Here is a 17,576-nt window from a genome sequence, read left to right as displayed (position 1 = left end):
GTTTGTCTTGAAGTCATAAACATTCAGTTTCTGTAAGAACTGTTTGAATTTAAACTTCTGATCCTTTGCAGGATGTATTTGTGTTGCTGCTGACCTGTGACCAGTGTTTTCTATCTCTTGTTTTATATATATAAAGTTTTAAGTTTAAAAGTTTATAAGTTTTCACTCCACTTCTTTTCCTTTGTCTTTGATTTGTGAGTCCAGGATGCTTCGAGTGACGCTCAGTCGGTCCCTGAACTGTCAGTGTGGTGCCTTCACTGTCCTGGTGTTTCTCACCCTGATACACTCATGTAGAGGTGAATGTGACACGTTGATGTTAACATGCACAGAAAAGGTTCAGATGTTGTCATCCATCCATTTTGCTGCACATGAAACAATCAAACACTTGTCTGTGTTCAGGTCAGCATCATGTGATCGGTCCGTCTGAGCCGATAGTGGCGACAGTTGGTGAGGACGTGGTTCTGCCAGCTCACCTGCATCCTGCCACCGATGCTTTGAGAGTGACAGTAGAGTGGACGAGACCCGACCTGAGCCCCAGATTTGTTCACGTGCTGCGTCAGGGTGTTAAACTGACGGGTAACCATCCGTCTTACGAGGGAAGAACGTCACTGTTCACTGATGAACTGAAGCTCGGAAACGTTTCACTGAAACTCTCCAGAGTGAGAACATCTGATGAGGGACGGTACAGATGCTTCATCCCAGAACTGGACAGAGACTCTGTTGTTCAGCTTGTTGTAGGTGAGAGGAGACGTCTTGTGTTCAAAGTGATATTTAGCTTTCATTTGTAAAGGAAATGGTCAAAGGTAACAACTAACTAATGAGCTTCATAGTGGCTGCAGATCTCCCAGTTTTATGCAAAGACTTATCAAGTAGTTCCTTCGTATCGTGAATATATATTGATGAACATTCATGCAGGTAAACCAAATGATCAAACAAACACAGCAAATATAATATAGAGACTTAACTGAAGGAGGGCTGAGCACACGTTCACCCCAACAGGACAATGTTGGTAGTCAACCAAAATGAATGGTCTCGTCTTCAGGTGCTGCCTCCTCACCTGTTGTCCAGATGACCGTAAACAGCAGCGGAGTGGTTCTACAGTGTGAGTCCACAGGCTGGTACCCAGAACCTGAGGTGTTCTGGCTGGACGCTGAGGGAAACCTCCTCTCTGCTGGACCTACAGAGACAGTCAGAGGTCCTGATGACCTCTATACTGTCAGCAGCAGAGTGACTGTGGAGAAGAGACACAGCAACAGCTTCACCTGTAGAGTCCAACAGAACCACACCAACCAGACCAGAGAGACACTCATACATGTTCCAGGTAGTGAATACAATGTTCATAAACTGTCTCTGCTTCAGATAACTGTGATTGTACTCACATGTTTCTGTTCTGGTTTTTATCATTTCAGATGGTTTCTTCACAGGCCCGTCTGGTTCTGGTTCTGGTTCTGGTTCATCTCTTCCTGTCATCATCAGTTTGATTCTCAGCATCGTGTTTGTTCTCGTGATTGTTGCAGCTGCTGTTGTTGTGTGGAAATGGAGACAGAACAGAATCAGTAAGTCTGAAACTATTTAAAACACCAAACTGTCTCTTTAAGCTCCTTTGCATAAATACATTTTGGCGTCACCTGATCAGTGTCATGACTGGATCCTGTCAGAATGTGTTTGTCAGTATAATATTATTTTCTCTGGGCTCTAATTGTCGTGAACTGGACGTAGCCAGAAACAGGAAACTTGGGAAATGATGAGCAAGTGCTCGACAAGAAACATGAGCCCAGTCAGCAACATGGTGTCCTGTACAAGAACCACACCCCTCACGCCTCGAGTGCTGCTGACTTGGACTCACAGGTCCAGCTCAATATGCTCCACAAAAACCTCTCTGACTGTCGGGGATCTGTTACTGTGATACCATGAGTGTCCACTGGGCAGGATTGGAAGCAAGGATTAGCAGCAGTAGCATGTCCAGGTCTAAATGATAAAAACATGGCTGACATCAACCATAAAGTTCATGAAGGGCCAGAAAATGGTCATAACTCATTATGGTTTGTTCAGTCATCACAAGAGGAAACCAAACATCAACAACATGTGACTGAAGCCAGTCGACAGAATGATCTGTGAACATGTAACCAAGAACAGAAATGTGTCATGTAAACTCTTTATTGTTTGTGAACACAGGGAACAAGAAGCACCACGAGGATGAAGAGAGAAGAAACAGTCCAGAACAGGAGCTGCTGATGGGAACAGAGACAGACAGCAAACAACCAACAGAAGAGACAGACACAGTTAACAATGTGGACGAGTTCAGAGGAGACACAGGTCTTCAGACTGAAACAGACGAGGAAACACTACAACGACAAGCAAACAAGGCTCAGTGTGCTGATAGTGAAGGAACAGAGACTCAGTCTGCAGTCAGAGGAGGACAAACAACAAGAGGGACAGAAACAGGTTTGGACAAGAGTCAAGAAGAGACAGAGACTGAAGCAGTTACTGAGACAGCTTCTCTGAATGCAGTCAGCACTAATCTGAACAACACAGATGAGACTCAAACTGTGACGATGGTGGAAGAAAGACAGAGAGACAATAATCAGCAGACAGAAGAAGACAAAGAGAAAATAAAGTGTGCAGGTGATGAAACAGCAGCTCAGAGTTTGACTGAGGAAGACAAACATGGAGAGCAGCAGACAGAAAGAGAGACACTGAGGGACAGAGAGAAGGAAGACCTGAAGAAGAAGATGAAGACAAAAGAAAGAGACCTGAAAAAATTTGAGGAACAAGTTTCTAAATATGAGGGACAGATGAAGGATAGGGAGAAGCAGAAACATGAAGTCAGACAGCAGCTGGAAGAGGTGGAGAGACAGACAGAGGAGGCTGAGAGGAAGATGAGGTCAGTGAAGAAGGACAACAAAGATTATAAACGTCTTTCAGATCTGAACAAGAAGAAGGAAGAACTTCAGGAACAGCTGGAGAAGTTAGAGACACAACTGGAGATAATAAAGAAGAGTGAGATTGTTGCAAGACAAAAGAAATTAAAAGCAACAAATGAAAAGGAGGAAATGATTATGAAATTAAAGGAGCTGGAGATGCAGGAGTCTCAGTGAAGATGGAGTTAAGTGAACTAGATGTTTTGGTGTGAACGTCTCTCAGTGTGATCCTGGTCTGCTCACACTGCCTGAACACTGACTGCATGTGATTGTATCTGAGTTGTGTTGCTGTGAAACAACCTGTCTGTTGTGTCAGTGCTGCTGCCGTCATGTTCCCGTCTGTTCTTCAGCTGTTCTGACTTCAAACTCAGAAGAAGACGAAAGAAAGTCAGAACCAGAATCCTCGTCTGGATTTTAACATCCATGTTGGTGAAGACAGAAACATCAGAGCTGACTCGTGTGACTTCAGTTAATATGTTTGTATTCACTGTATTTGTAAAGCTTTTGTATTTTCTACTGCTAATTATTGATATTGAGCCGTTTAATGTGTCATGTGTTGTTAACTGGACTTTTAACTCTCTCTATTATTTTACATTATATTACATTCCCAGTGTTTGTGTGTATGTGAATGAATGAATGAATGAACACTTTATAACTATACTCTGTCAGAACATTTAATGTATGTCATTTAAATGCTTTTGTTTTCTCTGTGACTGTGTTGCCTCTGTACAGTTCACTGTGTCATGATGAAGACAGTAACAATAAAAGCTAAAGGATGACTTATTAAGAATCAAACCATAAAAAACTCGGCCTGTTGATCTGAGTCTTTGTCAGGAGTGTGTGGGTGGAGACTGAACAGCTATTATCAGGTTTAAATAAGACTTTCAGGGACTTGACTGCAGGTCTGTGGCTCCAGCAGAGCGTCAGGATATAAAAACAGGTATGCTCATGTTTGATTCATTAATTGATGTGTTTCAGGTGTTTGTCTTGTGACGAACTCACACAGTGAAGAACCTGCAGGTTATTTATAGGTTGTTGTTTTCAGATCAGTGATCGTCGAGTTTAACTGGTTCATTCATGTAAGTCACAGACTGTTAAAGTGGAGACATCAGGACTGAAAAATATGTTTTTTATTGAGTTATTGAGTCAGTTTCAGTAGATCTGAAACACGTTTTATTGACATTATCAATATTTAACTGTAAAGTGTTGGACAGTGAAGTCAAAGTCTCGTTTGGATTCACACACCAGCCTCGTTACAGTTCAGTTCACCTGCTGACATGAGGGTGAAGGACCAGCAGAGGGCGCTGCAGGTCAGCTGTCACACTGAGCAGGGTTATTGATATTAATATCATAAATCTGATGACTGTTAGCCCACACCACTGCTGCATGAGGACACATACTCTGTCAGTCATATCCGCTCAGCTGTTTGTCTTGAAGTCATGAACATTCAGTTTCTGTAAGAACTGTTTGAATTTAAACTTCTGATCCTTTGCAGGATGTATTTGTGTTGCTGCTGACCTGTGACCAGTGTTTTCTATCTCTTGTTTTATATATATCAAGTTTTAAGTTTAAAAGTTTATAAGTTTTCACTCCACTTCTTTTCCATCTGTCTTTGATTTGTGAGTCCAGGATGCTTCGAGTGACGCTCAGCCGGTCCCTGAACTGTCAGTGTGGTGCCTTCACTGTCCTGGTGTATCTCACCCTGATACACTCATGTAGAGGTGAATGTGACACGTTGATGTTAACATGCACAGAAAACGTTCAGATGTTGTCATCCATCCATTTTGCTGCACATGAAACAATCAAACACTTGTCTGTGTTCAGGTCAGCATCATGTGATCGGTCCGTCTCAGCCGATAGTGGCGACAGTTGGTGAGGACGTGGTTCTGCCAGCTCACCTGCATCCTGCCACCGATGCTTTGAGAGTGACAGTAGAGTGGACGAGACCCGACCTGAGCCCCAGATTTGTTCACGTGCTGCGTCAGGGTGTTAAACTGACGGGTAACCATCCGTCTTACGAGGGAAGAACGTCACTGTTCACTGATGAACTGAAGCTCGGAAACGTTTCACTGAAACTCTCCAGAGTGAGAACATCTGATGAGGGACGGTACAGATGCTTCATCCCAGAACTGGACAGAGACTCTGTTGTTCAGCTTGTTGTAGGTGAGAGGAGACGTCTTGTGTTCAAAGTGATATTTAGCTTTTATTTGTAAAGGAAATGGTCAAAGGTAACAACTAACTAATGAGCTTCATAGTGGCTGCAGATCTCCCAGTTTTATGCAAAGACTTATCAAGTAGTTCCTTCGTATCGTGAATATATATTGATGAACACTCATGCAGGTAAACCAAATGATCAAACAAACACAGCAAATATAATATAGAGACTTAACTGAAGGAGGGCTGAGCACACGTTCACCCCAACAGGACAATGTTGGTAGTCAACCAAAATGAATGGTCTCACCTTCAGGTGCTGCCTCCTCACCTGTTGTCCAGATCACCGTAAACAGCAGCGGAGTGGTTCTACAGTGTGAGTCTGCAGGCTGGTATCCAGAACCTGAGGTGTTCTGGCTGGACGCTGAGGGAAACCTCCTCTCTGCTGGACCTACAGAGACAGTCAGAGGTCCTGATGACCTCTATACTGTCAGCAGCAGAGTGACTGTGGAGAAGAGACACAGCAACAGCTTCACCTGTAGAGTCCAACAGAACCACATCAACCAGACCAGAGAGGCAAAGATACATTTTCCAGGTAGTGAATACAATGTTCATAAACTGTCTCTGCTTCAGATAACTGTGATTGTACTCACATGTTTCTGTTCTGGTTTTTATCATTTCAGATGGTTTCTTCACAGGCCCGTCTGGTTCTGGTTCTGGTTCTGGTTCATCTCTTCCAGTCATCATCGGTTTGATTCTCAGCATCCTGTTTGTTCTCGTGATTGTTGCAGCAGCTGTTGTTGTGTGGAGATGGAGACAGAACAGAATCAGTAAGTCTGAAACTATTTAAAACACCAAACTGTCTCTTTAAGCTCCTTTGCTAGATACATGTTGGCGTCACCTGATCAGTGTCATGACTGGATCCTGTCAGAATGTGTTTGTCGGTATAATATTATTTTCTCTGGGCTCTAGTTGTCGTGAACTGGGCGTAGCTAGAAACATGAAACTTGGGAAATGATGAGCAAGTGCTCGACAAGAAACATGAGCCCAGTCAGCAACATGGTGTCCTGTACAAGAACCACACCCCTCACGCCTCGAGTGCTGCTGACTTGAAATTGGACTCACAGGTCCAGCTCAATATGCTCCACAAAAACCTCTCTGACTGTCGGGGATCTTTTACTGTGATACCATGAGTGTCCACTGGGCAGGATTGGAAGCAGGGATTAGCAGCACCAGCATGTCCAGGTCTAAATGATAAAAACATGGCTGACATCAACCATAAAGTTCACGAAGGACCAGAAAATGGTCATAACTCATTATGGTTTGTTCAGTCATCACAAGAGGAAACCAAACATATCAACAACATGTGACTGAAGCCAGTCGACAGAATGATCTGTGAACATGTTAAAAACAGAAATGTGTCATGTAAACTCTTTATTGTTTGTGAACACAGGGAACAAGAAGCACCACGAGGATGAAGAAACAAGAAACCATCAAGTACTGAAGCCGCTGATGGGAACAGAAACAGACAGCAAACAACCAACAGAAGAGACAGACACAGTTAACAATGTGGACGAGTTCAGAGGAGACACAGGTCTTCAGACTCAAACAGACGAGGAAACACTGCAACCAGAAGCAAACAACGCTCAGTGTGCTGATAGTGAAGGAACAGAGACTCAGTCTGCAGTCAGAGGACAAACAGATCAGCTATTGGCAGAAGAAGAGACAGAAAATGGTTCAGACAAGATTCAAAATGAGACAGAGACACAAGATGCTCCACTTCCAACAGACAGTGATCAGAAGAAGAAAGAAGATGAGACTGAATCTGTTAGTGACAACACAGAGAAGCTGAGAGAAGAAAGACAGAAAGACAATATTCTGCAGACAGAAGAAGAAGAAGAGAAAATAAAGTGTGCAGGTGATGAAACAGCAGCTCAGAGTTTGACTGAGGAAGACGAACATGGAGAGCAGCAGACAGAAAGAGAGACACTGATGGACAGAGAGAAGGAAGACCTGAAGAAGAAGATGAAGACAAAAGAAAGAGAACTGAAAAAATTTGAGGATCATGTTTCTAGATATGAGGGACGGATAAAGGATAAGGAAAAGCAGATACATGAAGTCAGACAGCAGCTGGAAGAGATGGAGAGACAGACAGAGGAGGCTGAGAGGAAGATGAGGTCAGTGAACAGAGAGGAAGAAGAAGATCTAAAGAGGAAGAAGACAGAACTTCAGGAACAGCTGGAGAAGTTAGAGACACAACTGGAGATAATAAAGAAGAGTGAGATTGTTATGAGACAAAAGAAATCAAAAGCAACAAATGAAGATAAGATAAAAGAAAGAGACCTGAAAAGATTTGAGGAACAAGTTTCTAGATATGAGAGACAGGTGAAGGATAAGGAGAAGCAGATACATGAAGTCAGACAGCAGCTGGAAGAGGTGGAGAGACAGACAGAGGAGACTGAGAGGAAGATGAGGTCAGTGAAGAAGGAGAACAAAGATTATAAACGTCTTTCAGATCTGAACAAGAAGAAGGAAGAACTTCAGGAACAGCTGGAGAAGTTAGAGACACAACTGGAGGGAATGAAGAAGATGGAGATTGTTATGAGACAAAAGAAATTAAAAGCAACAAATGAAAAGCAGGAAATTATTATGAAATTAAAGGAGCTGGAGATGCAGAGGAGTCAGAGGAGTCACAGTGATGCAGCTGATTCTTTGATCGCTGCACTGAAGAGTGTAACAGGTGAACTTTAAATGAAGATGGAGGTAAAGTGAACTAGATGTTTTGTTGTGAACGTTCTTCAGCTGTTCACAACACGATTACAATCAGCTCACACTGACATCGTGTAGAGGAGCGATCTGATCTGAGGTCTGCAGGTGATCTTTTTCTGCTAAACAAACCCACTTTTTAAAGAATTTACCATATGTGTGTTTTCATTCTTGTACAGGGATTTTTTTTTTCACAGAAACAGGAACGTTTGATTTTGACGTTGTTCGTACAAGCTGCCATATTTAATGATTTGGTTCTGATAACACTGGACTGTATGTGGTTGTGTTTCAGTTGTGTTAAACAATCCTGTCTCTTGTAACACTGATGTTACAGCTGTAAATATGTTTTAGTGAAAAAGTGAGAAATCAGAGCTCACCTGTGTGATTTAAATAAATGTGTAAAGCCTTTGTATTGACGACTAAGAATTGATATTGACCCTTTTGACATGGAGCTCATGAAATGTGTTATAGCTCCACCTGTAGGACACGTTTACCCTCCTGGACTTCTGCTTCTCTTGTCTGTGTCTTTTATATTTTCTGTTTTCTTCATGATGAGTTGTTCTGTTGTTTCGTCTCATTAAAGCTTCTGGTCGTGTTCGGCCTGAAGTTCTGACCCAGAGCGACTTCCCCCCATTAATGTAGTCTGAAGGATGATTATTTAGCTCCACCAAAACTGCATACTGCACCTTTACATAATAACTGAATCTGATAATAAACTGTAAAATTAACAACTTCATTTAGTTTTCTTTGTAAACAGAATGAAATGCTGAGATAACGCCGACTGTTCATAAATCCCTTCACGTGACCAAGGCCTACAACCCTCCTTGAAGCCATGGCGACCCCTGGTGGGGGTCAGGACCCAGAAGTTGGGAACCAGCGGCATCGCTGACCCACAGAAACACGACACCTACGTTTCAGTGCATCATGACGTCATGCACAGTGGTGCTCTGACCGTCGATCATTAGCCAAGCAGCACGTCGATATCAACACCTGCACTGCTGCACGTGTGTTCAGCTGTTAAACATTAATCGATGCTTTAAATAAATGTGTGTTCGGTGACGTGCTGTCTGTTCTGCACCACATGCAGCTGGTTTTACAGGCACTACAGATACATTTATAACTTTACCTCTGAGAGTCTTCATGTCTTAATTTACGCAGCATGTGTGACGAGGTGTCTACACGGGTCATAAAATCATCTTTATCGATTAGAAACATGGACAAGTTAGTTTGATTTGTCCCGTGTAGTGTTAAATAATAAAGCATGTAGATATTTGAATAGTAAACAGCAGTTTAAAGTCAAGTTTTTCTAATAATATTCATTATTACATTACAACATGAAGTTTAGTGCTATTTAAACACTGAGAAAGTGTTCATGAGTTGTTAAGGTGAGATGGAAATAACTGTGGTTCACTGCTGTGTCACAGCGTTGTGTTTAAAACAACCACGCGTCAGTCAGTCAGTTATTATTAACGTCATGTGTCGATGCTTCTTCTCTGCTCTGACAGTCAGTCGGCATCGAGACACGATGGAGTTCACAGGCCTCCTCCTCGCCCTCTGTGAGTAACCGTCACTTGTATGATATCAAACAGGCTTCAGACTTCTTTACAAGCAGCAGTCACCAGTGGTTTGTTCTGTCCTCTGCAGCCTCTCTGGCCGTCTCTCCCGACAGATCTCAGTTCTTTAAGTACGAGTCTTTGTCTCTGAGCTGCGAGGACGACAGAAGATCCTCCAGATGGAGAGTGAAGGCCAGAACGGTCCGAGGAGTCTCAGAGTGTGGACGCGACTGGGGCTTTCTGCAGGGCTCCACCTGCCTCATCAATGAGGCCTACAGCTGGAACAGCGGGTCGTACTGGTGTGAGTCCACGTCCGGAGAGACGAGTCCAGCTGCCAACATCACCGTCACCGGTGAGTGTTGTCCTCCAAGAGCAGTCAAACTTACAATGTCTGCAAGCAAAGACCCGGCGAGCAACATGAGGAAACTTTGTATAAAGCTCATGAACTTTTTAAATTTAAAGACATTTTTGTTGAGTGAATAACACGCTGCATTTCCTGTCACTGCTTCACAATAAAAGCCATCCTGTGTTTCGCCAGTTGGATGCCTTTAATGTGAAGGGTTAACGTCAGCAGTGACTTAAAGCAGCTCTGGTGCATCAGCAGGAGAGAGAGTAGGAAACACACTGCGCTTCCTTGTGCATGTGAAGACAGTCTGAATGGTGGACCCCGCCACAAAACATGAAATTGACTGTTTAATGAGGTAACTACAATGTTAATAAGTGAAAGGCTATTGCTAATTATGGAAGAAGAGCCGATCAAAAAGAGGATTTTATCTGATATCTTCAGGGTTAAAACCTTTAAAACATGAATCTACTATCAAACCAACATAACACTCATGTATAGTTTGATTATTGAACACAAAATATTCACACACTCTCAACATTAACCTGCTACATGAGCAATGAAGAGCACATTAAATCCATTTTTTTAGCCAAAAGAAACAAAGATCAAGACTCACTTGTCTTATTAACAGTAAACATCGGTCAACACTGCCCTCTGGTGTCCATAGCTACTAACTACTAAGTGGATCCTCTCAGCGGAGGAATGATTTTATGCACTTTTATTGTTTTTCTCTTTGGTTAAAAAATTACAATATTCTACCTCAAAGAAATAGAATAACAATAAATGCTTGTAATTATCAGTTAAACAACGTTTGAACTCTCATCCTTCAGTGTAAAATCAGCTAGTTTTCAAAACATACTTCCAAACACGAGCTCCAGACATGACTTTGTTTGTGAAGGTGATCCTAGCGTTGGACTTTCAAAATGAAAGTTTTCCTCCAGGTAACATAAAACACAGCAGATGCAGAAATTGATAACTGCATGCAGAGTGGATTATGTCACTATTTCCAATATTAAACGTACCGATCACACATGAATGTGTTCTGGTAACACACAGCTTTTTATTTAATGTCAGACACATAATATAAAGTAGAACGTCTTCAGAAAGAGACATGAAGTGAGCTTAGATGATACATCCAATAAGTCCAATATCCAAAACACACGCAACAACACTGACAAAAACAGGCAGGGACTCGTCCAAAAAGATCCCACAAGACAAACAAAAGCTTAAAGACGTACAAAATGTGATAAAAGGCAGAAAACACCAGAAACAAAACACAGAACGCAGGAGACACGCAGGACTGACAAAGACTAAGAGAGAAACACAGGCTTTAACACACTTGGACTGATTGACAGATGAAGCTCAGGTGTGCACAGAAAAAGGGCGGACAGGAAGTGGAAAGTCACAACAAGACATGAGGGTGAATTCTACAAAATAAAGCAGGAAACGTCTCAATGAAAAACCAAAGTAAGAAGAAGAAAGACAGCTGCACAGGCTCCAACGTTCACCGTGAGCAGGTATTCAACAGTTCATGAAACTGTAGCTGTTTAAGTTTTAATAACCTTTAAATTATTCTGTGATTCACAGAGAATAACGTGATCCTGGAGAGTCCAGTGTTTCCTGTGACGGAGGGACAATCTGTGACTCTGCGCTGCTCGACTCGAAGCAACTCTTCAGACCTGCGAACCAGCACCTTCATGAAGGGCAGATCTCCTGTCGGAGCCGCGATCACGGGACAGATGACCGTCCCCGCCGTGTCCAAGTCTGATGAAGGCCTCTACATGTGTGTGATCAGTGAAGTCGGGGCGTCGACGGAGAGCTGGCTCGCTGTCAGAGGTGAAGTACTGAACATGTGCACGTACGGTGGCCTGTAGTCCAGCTGGAGGAAATATCATCTTTTTACTTCACTACAATTATTTAAGAGCTTTTGTTACGTTGCAGATTCAGGTTTTTTTTACATGATTATGAAATTTGTTTTGTAATATTTAATCTGCCAATCTATACAGCTACAGTACAGCTGAAAAAATAGTTGACTGCACACAGCATGGTCATACCGGCGACAAGGCTTGCAAACATGTAGCCGCAGTTCGAGTCTGTGTTTCAGCATTTGTAAACATGGAAGCAGTGGATATTTTCCATGTTTGTGACGACAAAAATCTAATATTTTGGACGTGAAGTCGGCACATTAGCAGCTGTGTTTTTGGCGAGCAGAACTAGGAGTCTTTAACGAGACCCTGGGACGTTTCCAGCCGTATTTTTGGTGACCAACCCAGGTGTTATAAGCCAAACCGTGACGTTTTCCTGACTCCAAGTCGTTTCTACAAGCAGAGCAGAAACAGCGTTGTGACAAGTGAAAATTGGAAAGGCAACCTAAACAATCTTAAAGTTGCAGAAAGAGCATTGTTCAGTTTGAACTTGTGGTTTTGCAGAAATATACTCTAATGTGTATTCTGAGGACTGGGCTGGTACTTCTTCAGTGTTAAATCACAGTAGATAGATGTAATAAACAGCCTGAGTGAACAGAAGTTGAGGGAGAACAGAGGTGATGGGAAGACGGAGGATCAGACTGCAGGTGCATTGACCTTTAGCATGAAGTCATATGAGATTGCTCGTCAGCTTCGTCTTAAAACTGACTGAAAGTCTTGGTTTTCATGCACAGAACTAGGCACAGAGGAAAAGGAAGCAGCTCGACCCACTCATGGCTTCACTGGAAACGTGACAGAAGGTAAGAACATTTTCAGGTCCTGAGGCCGATGTGTCCGCTGCTTTAATGATATGTTGAGTTTCAGTAGAGATAGATTTATGAATACTGGAAAGGAGAGGCTCACAGCTTCATGAACTCATGCTGAGTTTTGAACACCAGCAGGTCCTGGTGCTCCTGCAGCTCCCCTGCTGTCCGTCTCCAGACTCATATGTCTTCTGGTGGCGGGGACTCCCTACCTGCTGTCCACCATCAAACTGGGACTCCTGTACAGAGACAAGGCTGAAAGTGAGTGTGACTGTGGGGGTGGAGATGATTTTAAGGATGTTTTCAGCTCCGTTCTTGACTGTGCAGAGATGAACTGGGTTTTTGTTTCTGCAGCGCGGCAAGATGAAGAGACAAGACACTGCGATGAAGTCCAGGAGGAAATAATCTGATGGACGGTGCTTTTTCACGAAACTGGGGGACCTGACACCCACTACGGGTCGCAATGCTTCACAGGACGTTGTGAGGCCGTCTTGATTTTAAACGTTATTTTTTCATTTTTCAGGAAGTGAGAGGACCAAGAAGTCATCGTGTTCGACTACTTTGTTTTGAGTTTGTGAAATTTTGGAACAAATAAAATATTAAGTCATCTGAGTCAATGCGCAATGTTTCTGTGTGTAATGTTTTTCATTGGATGATACTTTTTTTTTAAGCGCATACGGGCAACAAACAGACTTGGTGTGCAAAGGCCTTAAATGTGACATCTGCAGTTGCTGAACAAGTATTAAGGTCACTTTATTGAGTAAACAGCAAAACCTCGAGTCAAGCAAGGCATTCTGGGCATTCAAGATCTAACTGAAGTACAGAAGTATGAGCGGCAAAATGAATTTACAGTATGAAAAGTAAGAAGTACTCATGGAGCAGAATGACATTACTGTATAAGCAGTGTTTTATACACACTTAACTAAATGTAGTGAATGTTAATCTGCAGCCTCACATAGTTTTACAGAAGACGAGGCACTGTGGGAACTACATTACAAGCAACAAACAAACTCCAGCAAAATAAAATGTGCTTCCGTCTGCAAGTAAACACAGAAGATGTGTCGTCCTGTGTGAGGACGAGAGAAACAAGGCTATTAACATTTAAACCCATCTTAAGAATGCAGAACCTGCGGTTTAACACTGACGGTGACTAAATATGGCACATCATCGACATAGGAGTGATATGACCAAGTTCCTGTGCCAGTCACTCTTCATCCTGACAGAATGAAGGCGTCATCTGTCGCTCTGCTCCTCGGTAAGTCAAACAAAGACATTATAAAACATATACATTTGAATAATACAGCTGTGGCACGCACCTCAGAGTAGGTGGTACAGTGAGCTGAAAGGACCGATGGCTGTTAAAGTATCTTACTGTCATGTTTGATTTGACCAAGACTCCACAGATCAACAAGCAGCTTCTTTTAGACATTGTTTTGCTATATTTATGTTATATCTGCAATATACGTATGAGGCAAAAAGATATAACAGAAAATGCAAGTCAATGTCGAAAGAGAACAATTCAGACGTGAGGCTTCTACAACATACATGTGTATATAAACATATTTTAAAAAAACAGCTTGCAACAGCAGATAACAGCAGTTCTGCTTACCCGGGTCATGTCGTGGTTGAGTTTATCAGCTGTGGTTACTTGGACACATTCAGTAGATCTACATGTCCCTGGTGTAATGATCAAGCTTTTGCAGAAGTGAGCTGTAGTTTCACACGGGCGTCAGAAGAAAACCACGTCTGTGGGTGCAGGCTTCTACTTCTCTGCCCTGCGAGGAGAATTTCACAAAACACGAGTCGGAGAGGTTGAAAAACGAATGATGCGGCGTATTTACCAGATGAAGTCCTCACTATAATCACAGCATGCAGTTAATGTGGTGTTCACCTTGTACTTCATCCAGTTTGTCACTATGTTTGATAACCCTGTGCTAACTGATGGCCTTTGCTTCTCGTCCGTTTGCAGACCTGACCGTGCTGCTTCTGTCTGGATTGACTGTTTCTGCAAGTAAGCTGAGAGAAGTGAAATGTTACCCAAGTTGTCACTGATACAAATACACCCAGCCATCCATCTCACTCTGTCCTGCACGTCTTTCCTCCAGTCTCTCTGAATGTCAGTCCAAACCGTCAGCAGTTCTTCTCAGGTGAAACTGTCCGTCTGAGTTGCGAGAAAGAGGGTAACTCTGCTGGATGGACGCTGAGGAGGATATCATCCATACGGACGGAGATGTGCGAGGCTGATGAAGGCTTCGGGAGACTCAATGGTTCAACCTGCATCATCTCCGATCTCTCTCTCTCATCGGGTCAAGGTGTTTACTGGTGTGAACACCACAGTGGACAGAGGAGCACCACGATCACCATCACTGTGTCAGGTAGAAGAGCGACTAGATGTTGGGTCAGCAGGTCTGGTGTTAATATTGTTTGGCGCTTCACGGAAAAGCTGGAAACTCAGTGTTTCTTAACGGAAAGGTCTAAAAGGTCCGATCTACAAACCTTAAATACTGTAAGCATTTTTATTAGATCAACGTGGCAAGAGTTCATTGCTTCTAGCAACCAATTCTGGAGTTTGTCATCATTCATTCTGGCTGAATGATGAAGACAAAACAAGACGACGGTCGGTTTGAATAACAAGCTGACAAAGAACGGCTCCGGACAATTTAATGATCAATGACATCTCTAATAATCCACAGCAGTGAGTAGATGTCACACTTACGTCGGTTTAAAAGCCGCATCAGTCAGTATTTTTGTATCGACTACTGATCAAAGGATCACGTGTAATGTGTGTACGAGGTTGATGGTGATTAAAATCCCACAGATTTACCAACACAACTCTGCAGATCAGATTCAGAAAGAAATCTACGACTGGCTACTCGCCCAGCATTTAACGACAAACGTAGCGACCAGCAGGTGAACATACCGAAGCATTTAGCTTGTTCTGCTCCCCCAAAGTGGCAAAAAGAAGTTTGATTTAAATTGATTTAGACTTGTCTCTGAACGTCTGCCTCCTCATTATGTTTCTGTCCATGTGCTCGTTCCCCGTGTGCTTCAGAACGTCCTTTTATCATGGAGATCCCTGCACTTCCTGTGGTGGCAGGAAGTGATGTGACTCTGCGCTGCAGGGACAGACGTGGTTCAGCTGTCCCGGTTAACTTCTTCAAGTTCGGCAGACACAGCGCCCCGTTTAAAGCCGCACCTGACGGAGAGTTTACCATCAGGAATGTCCAACGGTCTGATGAAGGTTACTACTGGTGCTCTGCTGATCAGACGACATCACCGTCGAGCAAGCTGAGTGTGAGAGGTAATGAAACAAGGGAGCCGAGTTTACTGAGCTCATGGCAAGAAGTGTCGACTTTCCAAATACAGTGGAGGCCCCTGAATGAAGCCGCCTCTGTGATCTGATTTATAACAAGAAAACAGCCCAACCCAATCGCCAGGATACGATGGGAACAGGGACACTACAGATGTGTTTAAACTTTATGCATCTGTAGGATTTTTTGTGCTTATGTTCTGTCTAACTTTAGCAACAAAAACACTTTGCTACAGTTAGGAGAGACCATGTTTTAGACTTAGAAATACCTGTTTTTATTTAAGACAATGTAAAGTATTTCTCTGTACGGTGTTTCCTCCACAGCTGCTCCTCTTCCTCCCACCACCTCCTCAGCCCTCTCTGCCTTCCCTCTGGTCAAACTGCTCTGCCATCTAGTGGCCATTAGTCTGTACTGCGTCTCTACAGGCCTGATGGTGTCCATATGCTGCTGCAGGAAGACGGGCAGCAGCCGAGCCTGGCACTCAAAACTCCACTGCAGCTTCCCGCCCACAGCGAAGTCATGCACCGTCACCATGGAGATGGTCAACGAGCATGCTGATGACATCGCTGGTGTCACCACTGAATATCACTTCTAATGCTCAGCACAGTCTGTAAAACATAACCTTTTACAGTGTAATGTAATCTAAGATTAACAGTTTAAACACTGTAGATATTGTTTCTGGTGTTGTTTTGTGTGTCAGTAGTTTTCTTACTGTTGCTTCTTAGTTTCAACATATTCTGCCTTTCTGTGTCACAGATGATGATGATGATGATGATAAAAGATGCCGGTGCCATGTGAATTGTTTGCGCTTGCCAATAAAGCATTGATTACATTTGTTTTGTTTTTTGTTGCTGCAATGAAAAAATGGTATCAATGATTTCCAACAAAAAGCCAGAACATCTGCAGTGTGCAGGTCTGAGCCAAGCGACCAACTATGTTTACTGAAGCGGCCTTTAAGGCAAGTTTTAAACTCTCTACTCTATTGATAACTGTGCAACCCGATCACCAGAATAAATATTAGCGTCTCCGTTGCAAACTATCCAGCGTGGTCTGCCTTTTGGAGGGGAGGAGGGCTCTCTGCATCGATATACTCCGGTGGTAACTCAGTTCACATCGACAGTAAATGTAAATAACTTGGTTCTTGTGGAGAGAACCATCTGTTGCCATTCAAAAGACCCTTTTCTTTATCCATTTCTGCTCGAGGAGGTTTGTTTCTGCTGCATCGCTTCCTGATTTCCCAAATTACGGAGTGGGCCGAGTCAAAACAATGAACAGCTTTAAAAGGAATAGCACTAGTTAAAACTGACAGTTCTTTATGTTGCAAGTTTACATTTGTTTAGGTTGAATTCCCTTTTTTTCTCTTGTCACATGGCTGTGCTTATGCTCTGGTTAGATTTAGGCACTAAACCACTTGGTTAGGTTTAGGAAAACATCACGGTTTGGCTTAAAACACCTATTTTGGTTACCAGGATACAGATAGAGATGGTTCGCCTTTGAGCTTGCCACTCCCAGTTGGTTTTAAAGATTACGGTATCTAAATTACTTCCTCTGCTCACAGTGAACGTCTCACTTGACTAGAAAGAAACTTTGAGTGCTGACAGGGAAGGAAGGTCAGGAAGGATTTTTTACTTTTTACCTGTGCACAAATTGAATAATTTCTGATCCATGTCATTGATTTCTTTCATTTCACTGTGTTTTCATTGTTCAGATCTCCAGGATGACTTCTGGAAACTCCTTCAGGGACGTCACAGTTTTGCAAACTGTTATCTTCCTTCTTTTAAAGCAGTTCTCTGTAGGTAATGT

At 42.9% G+C, this 17,576-nt stretch overlaps 2 protein-coding genes across 2 annotated transcripts; both read left to right on the top strand.

The window, feature by feature from the left end:
* Nucleotides 1-205: 205 nt before the first annotated feature.
* LOC311251855 (uncharacterized protein) lies at nt 206-6,576 on the top strand (the record flags this gene model as incomplete). The annotated part of the gene is made up of 9 exons (XM_084344500.1): nt 206-290; nt 400-738; nt 1,043-1,321; nt 1,410-1,556; nt 2,176-3,000; nt 4,746-5,084; nt 5,389-5,667; nt 5,756-5,850; nt 6,526-6,576. The coding sequence occupies 9 exons, from the start codon at nt 206-208 to the stop codon at nt 6,574-6,576; spliced, it is 2,439 nt and encodes an 812-aa protein (XP_084200626.1).
* Nucleotides 6,577-7,541: 965 nt separating this feature from the next.
* Nucleotides 7,542-11,608, top strand: LOC311251854 (uncharacterized protein; the record flags this gene model as incomplete). Its single annotated transcript, XM_084344499.1, has 4 exons — nt 7,542-7,812; nt 9,344-9,394; nt 9,483-9,743; nt 11,322-11,608. 4 exons carry the CDS (start codon nt 7,542-7,544, stop codon nt 11,606-11,608), a joined length of 870 nt encoding a protein of 289 aa, XP_084200625.1.
* Between the last annotated feature and the right edge of the window lie 5,968 nt (nt 11,609-17,576).

Source organism: Pagrus pagrus (genome assembly GCF_965226575.1).
Source record: "Pagrus pagrus genome assembly, chromosome: 22".
Classification (NCBI taxonomy): Eukaryota; Metazoa; Chordata; class Actinopteri; order Spariformes; family Sparidae; genus Pagrus; species Pagrus pagrus.
This window is presented reverse-complemented; position numbering and strand designations above follow the sequence as displayed.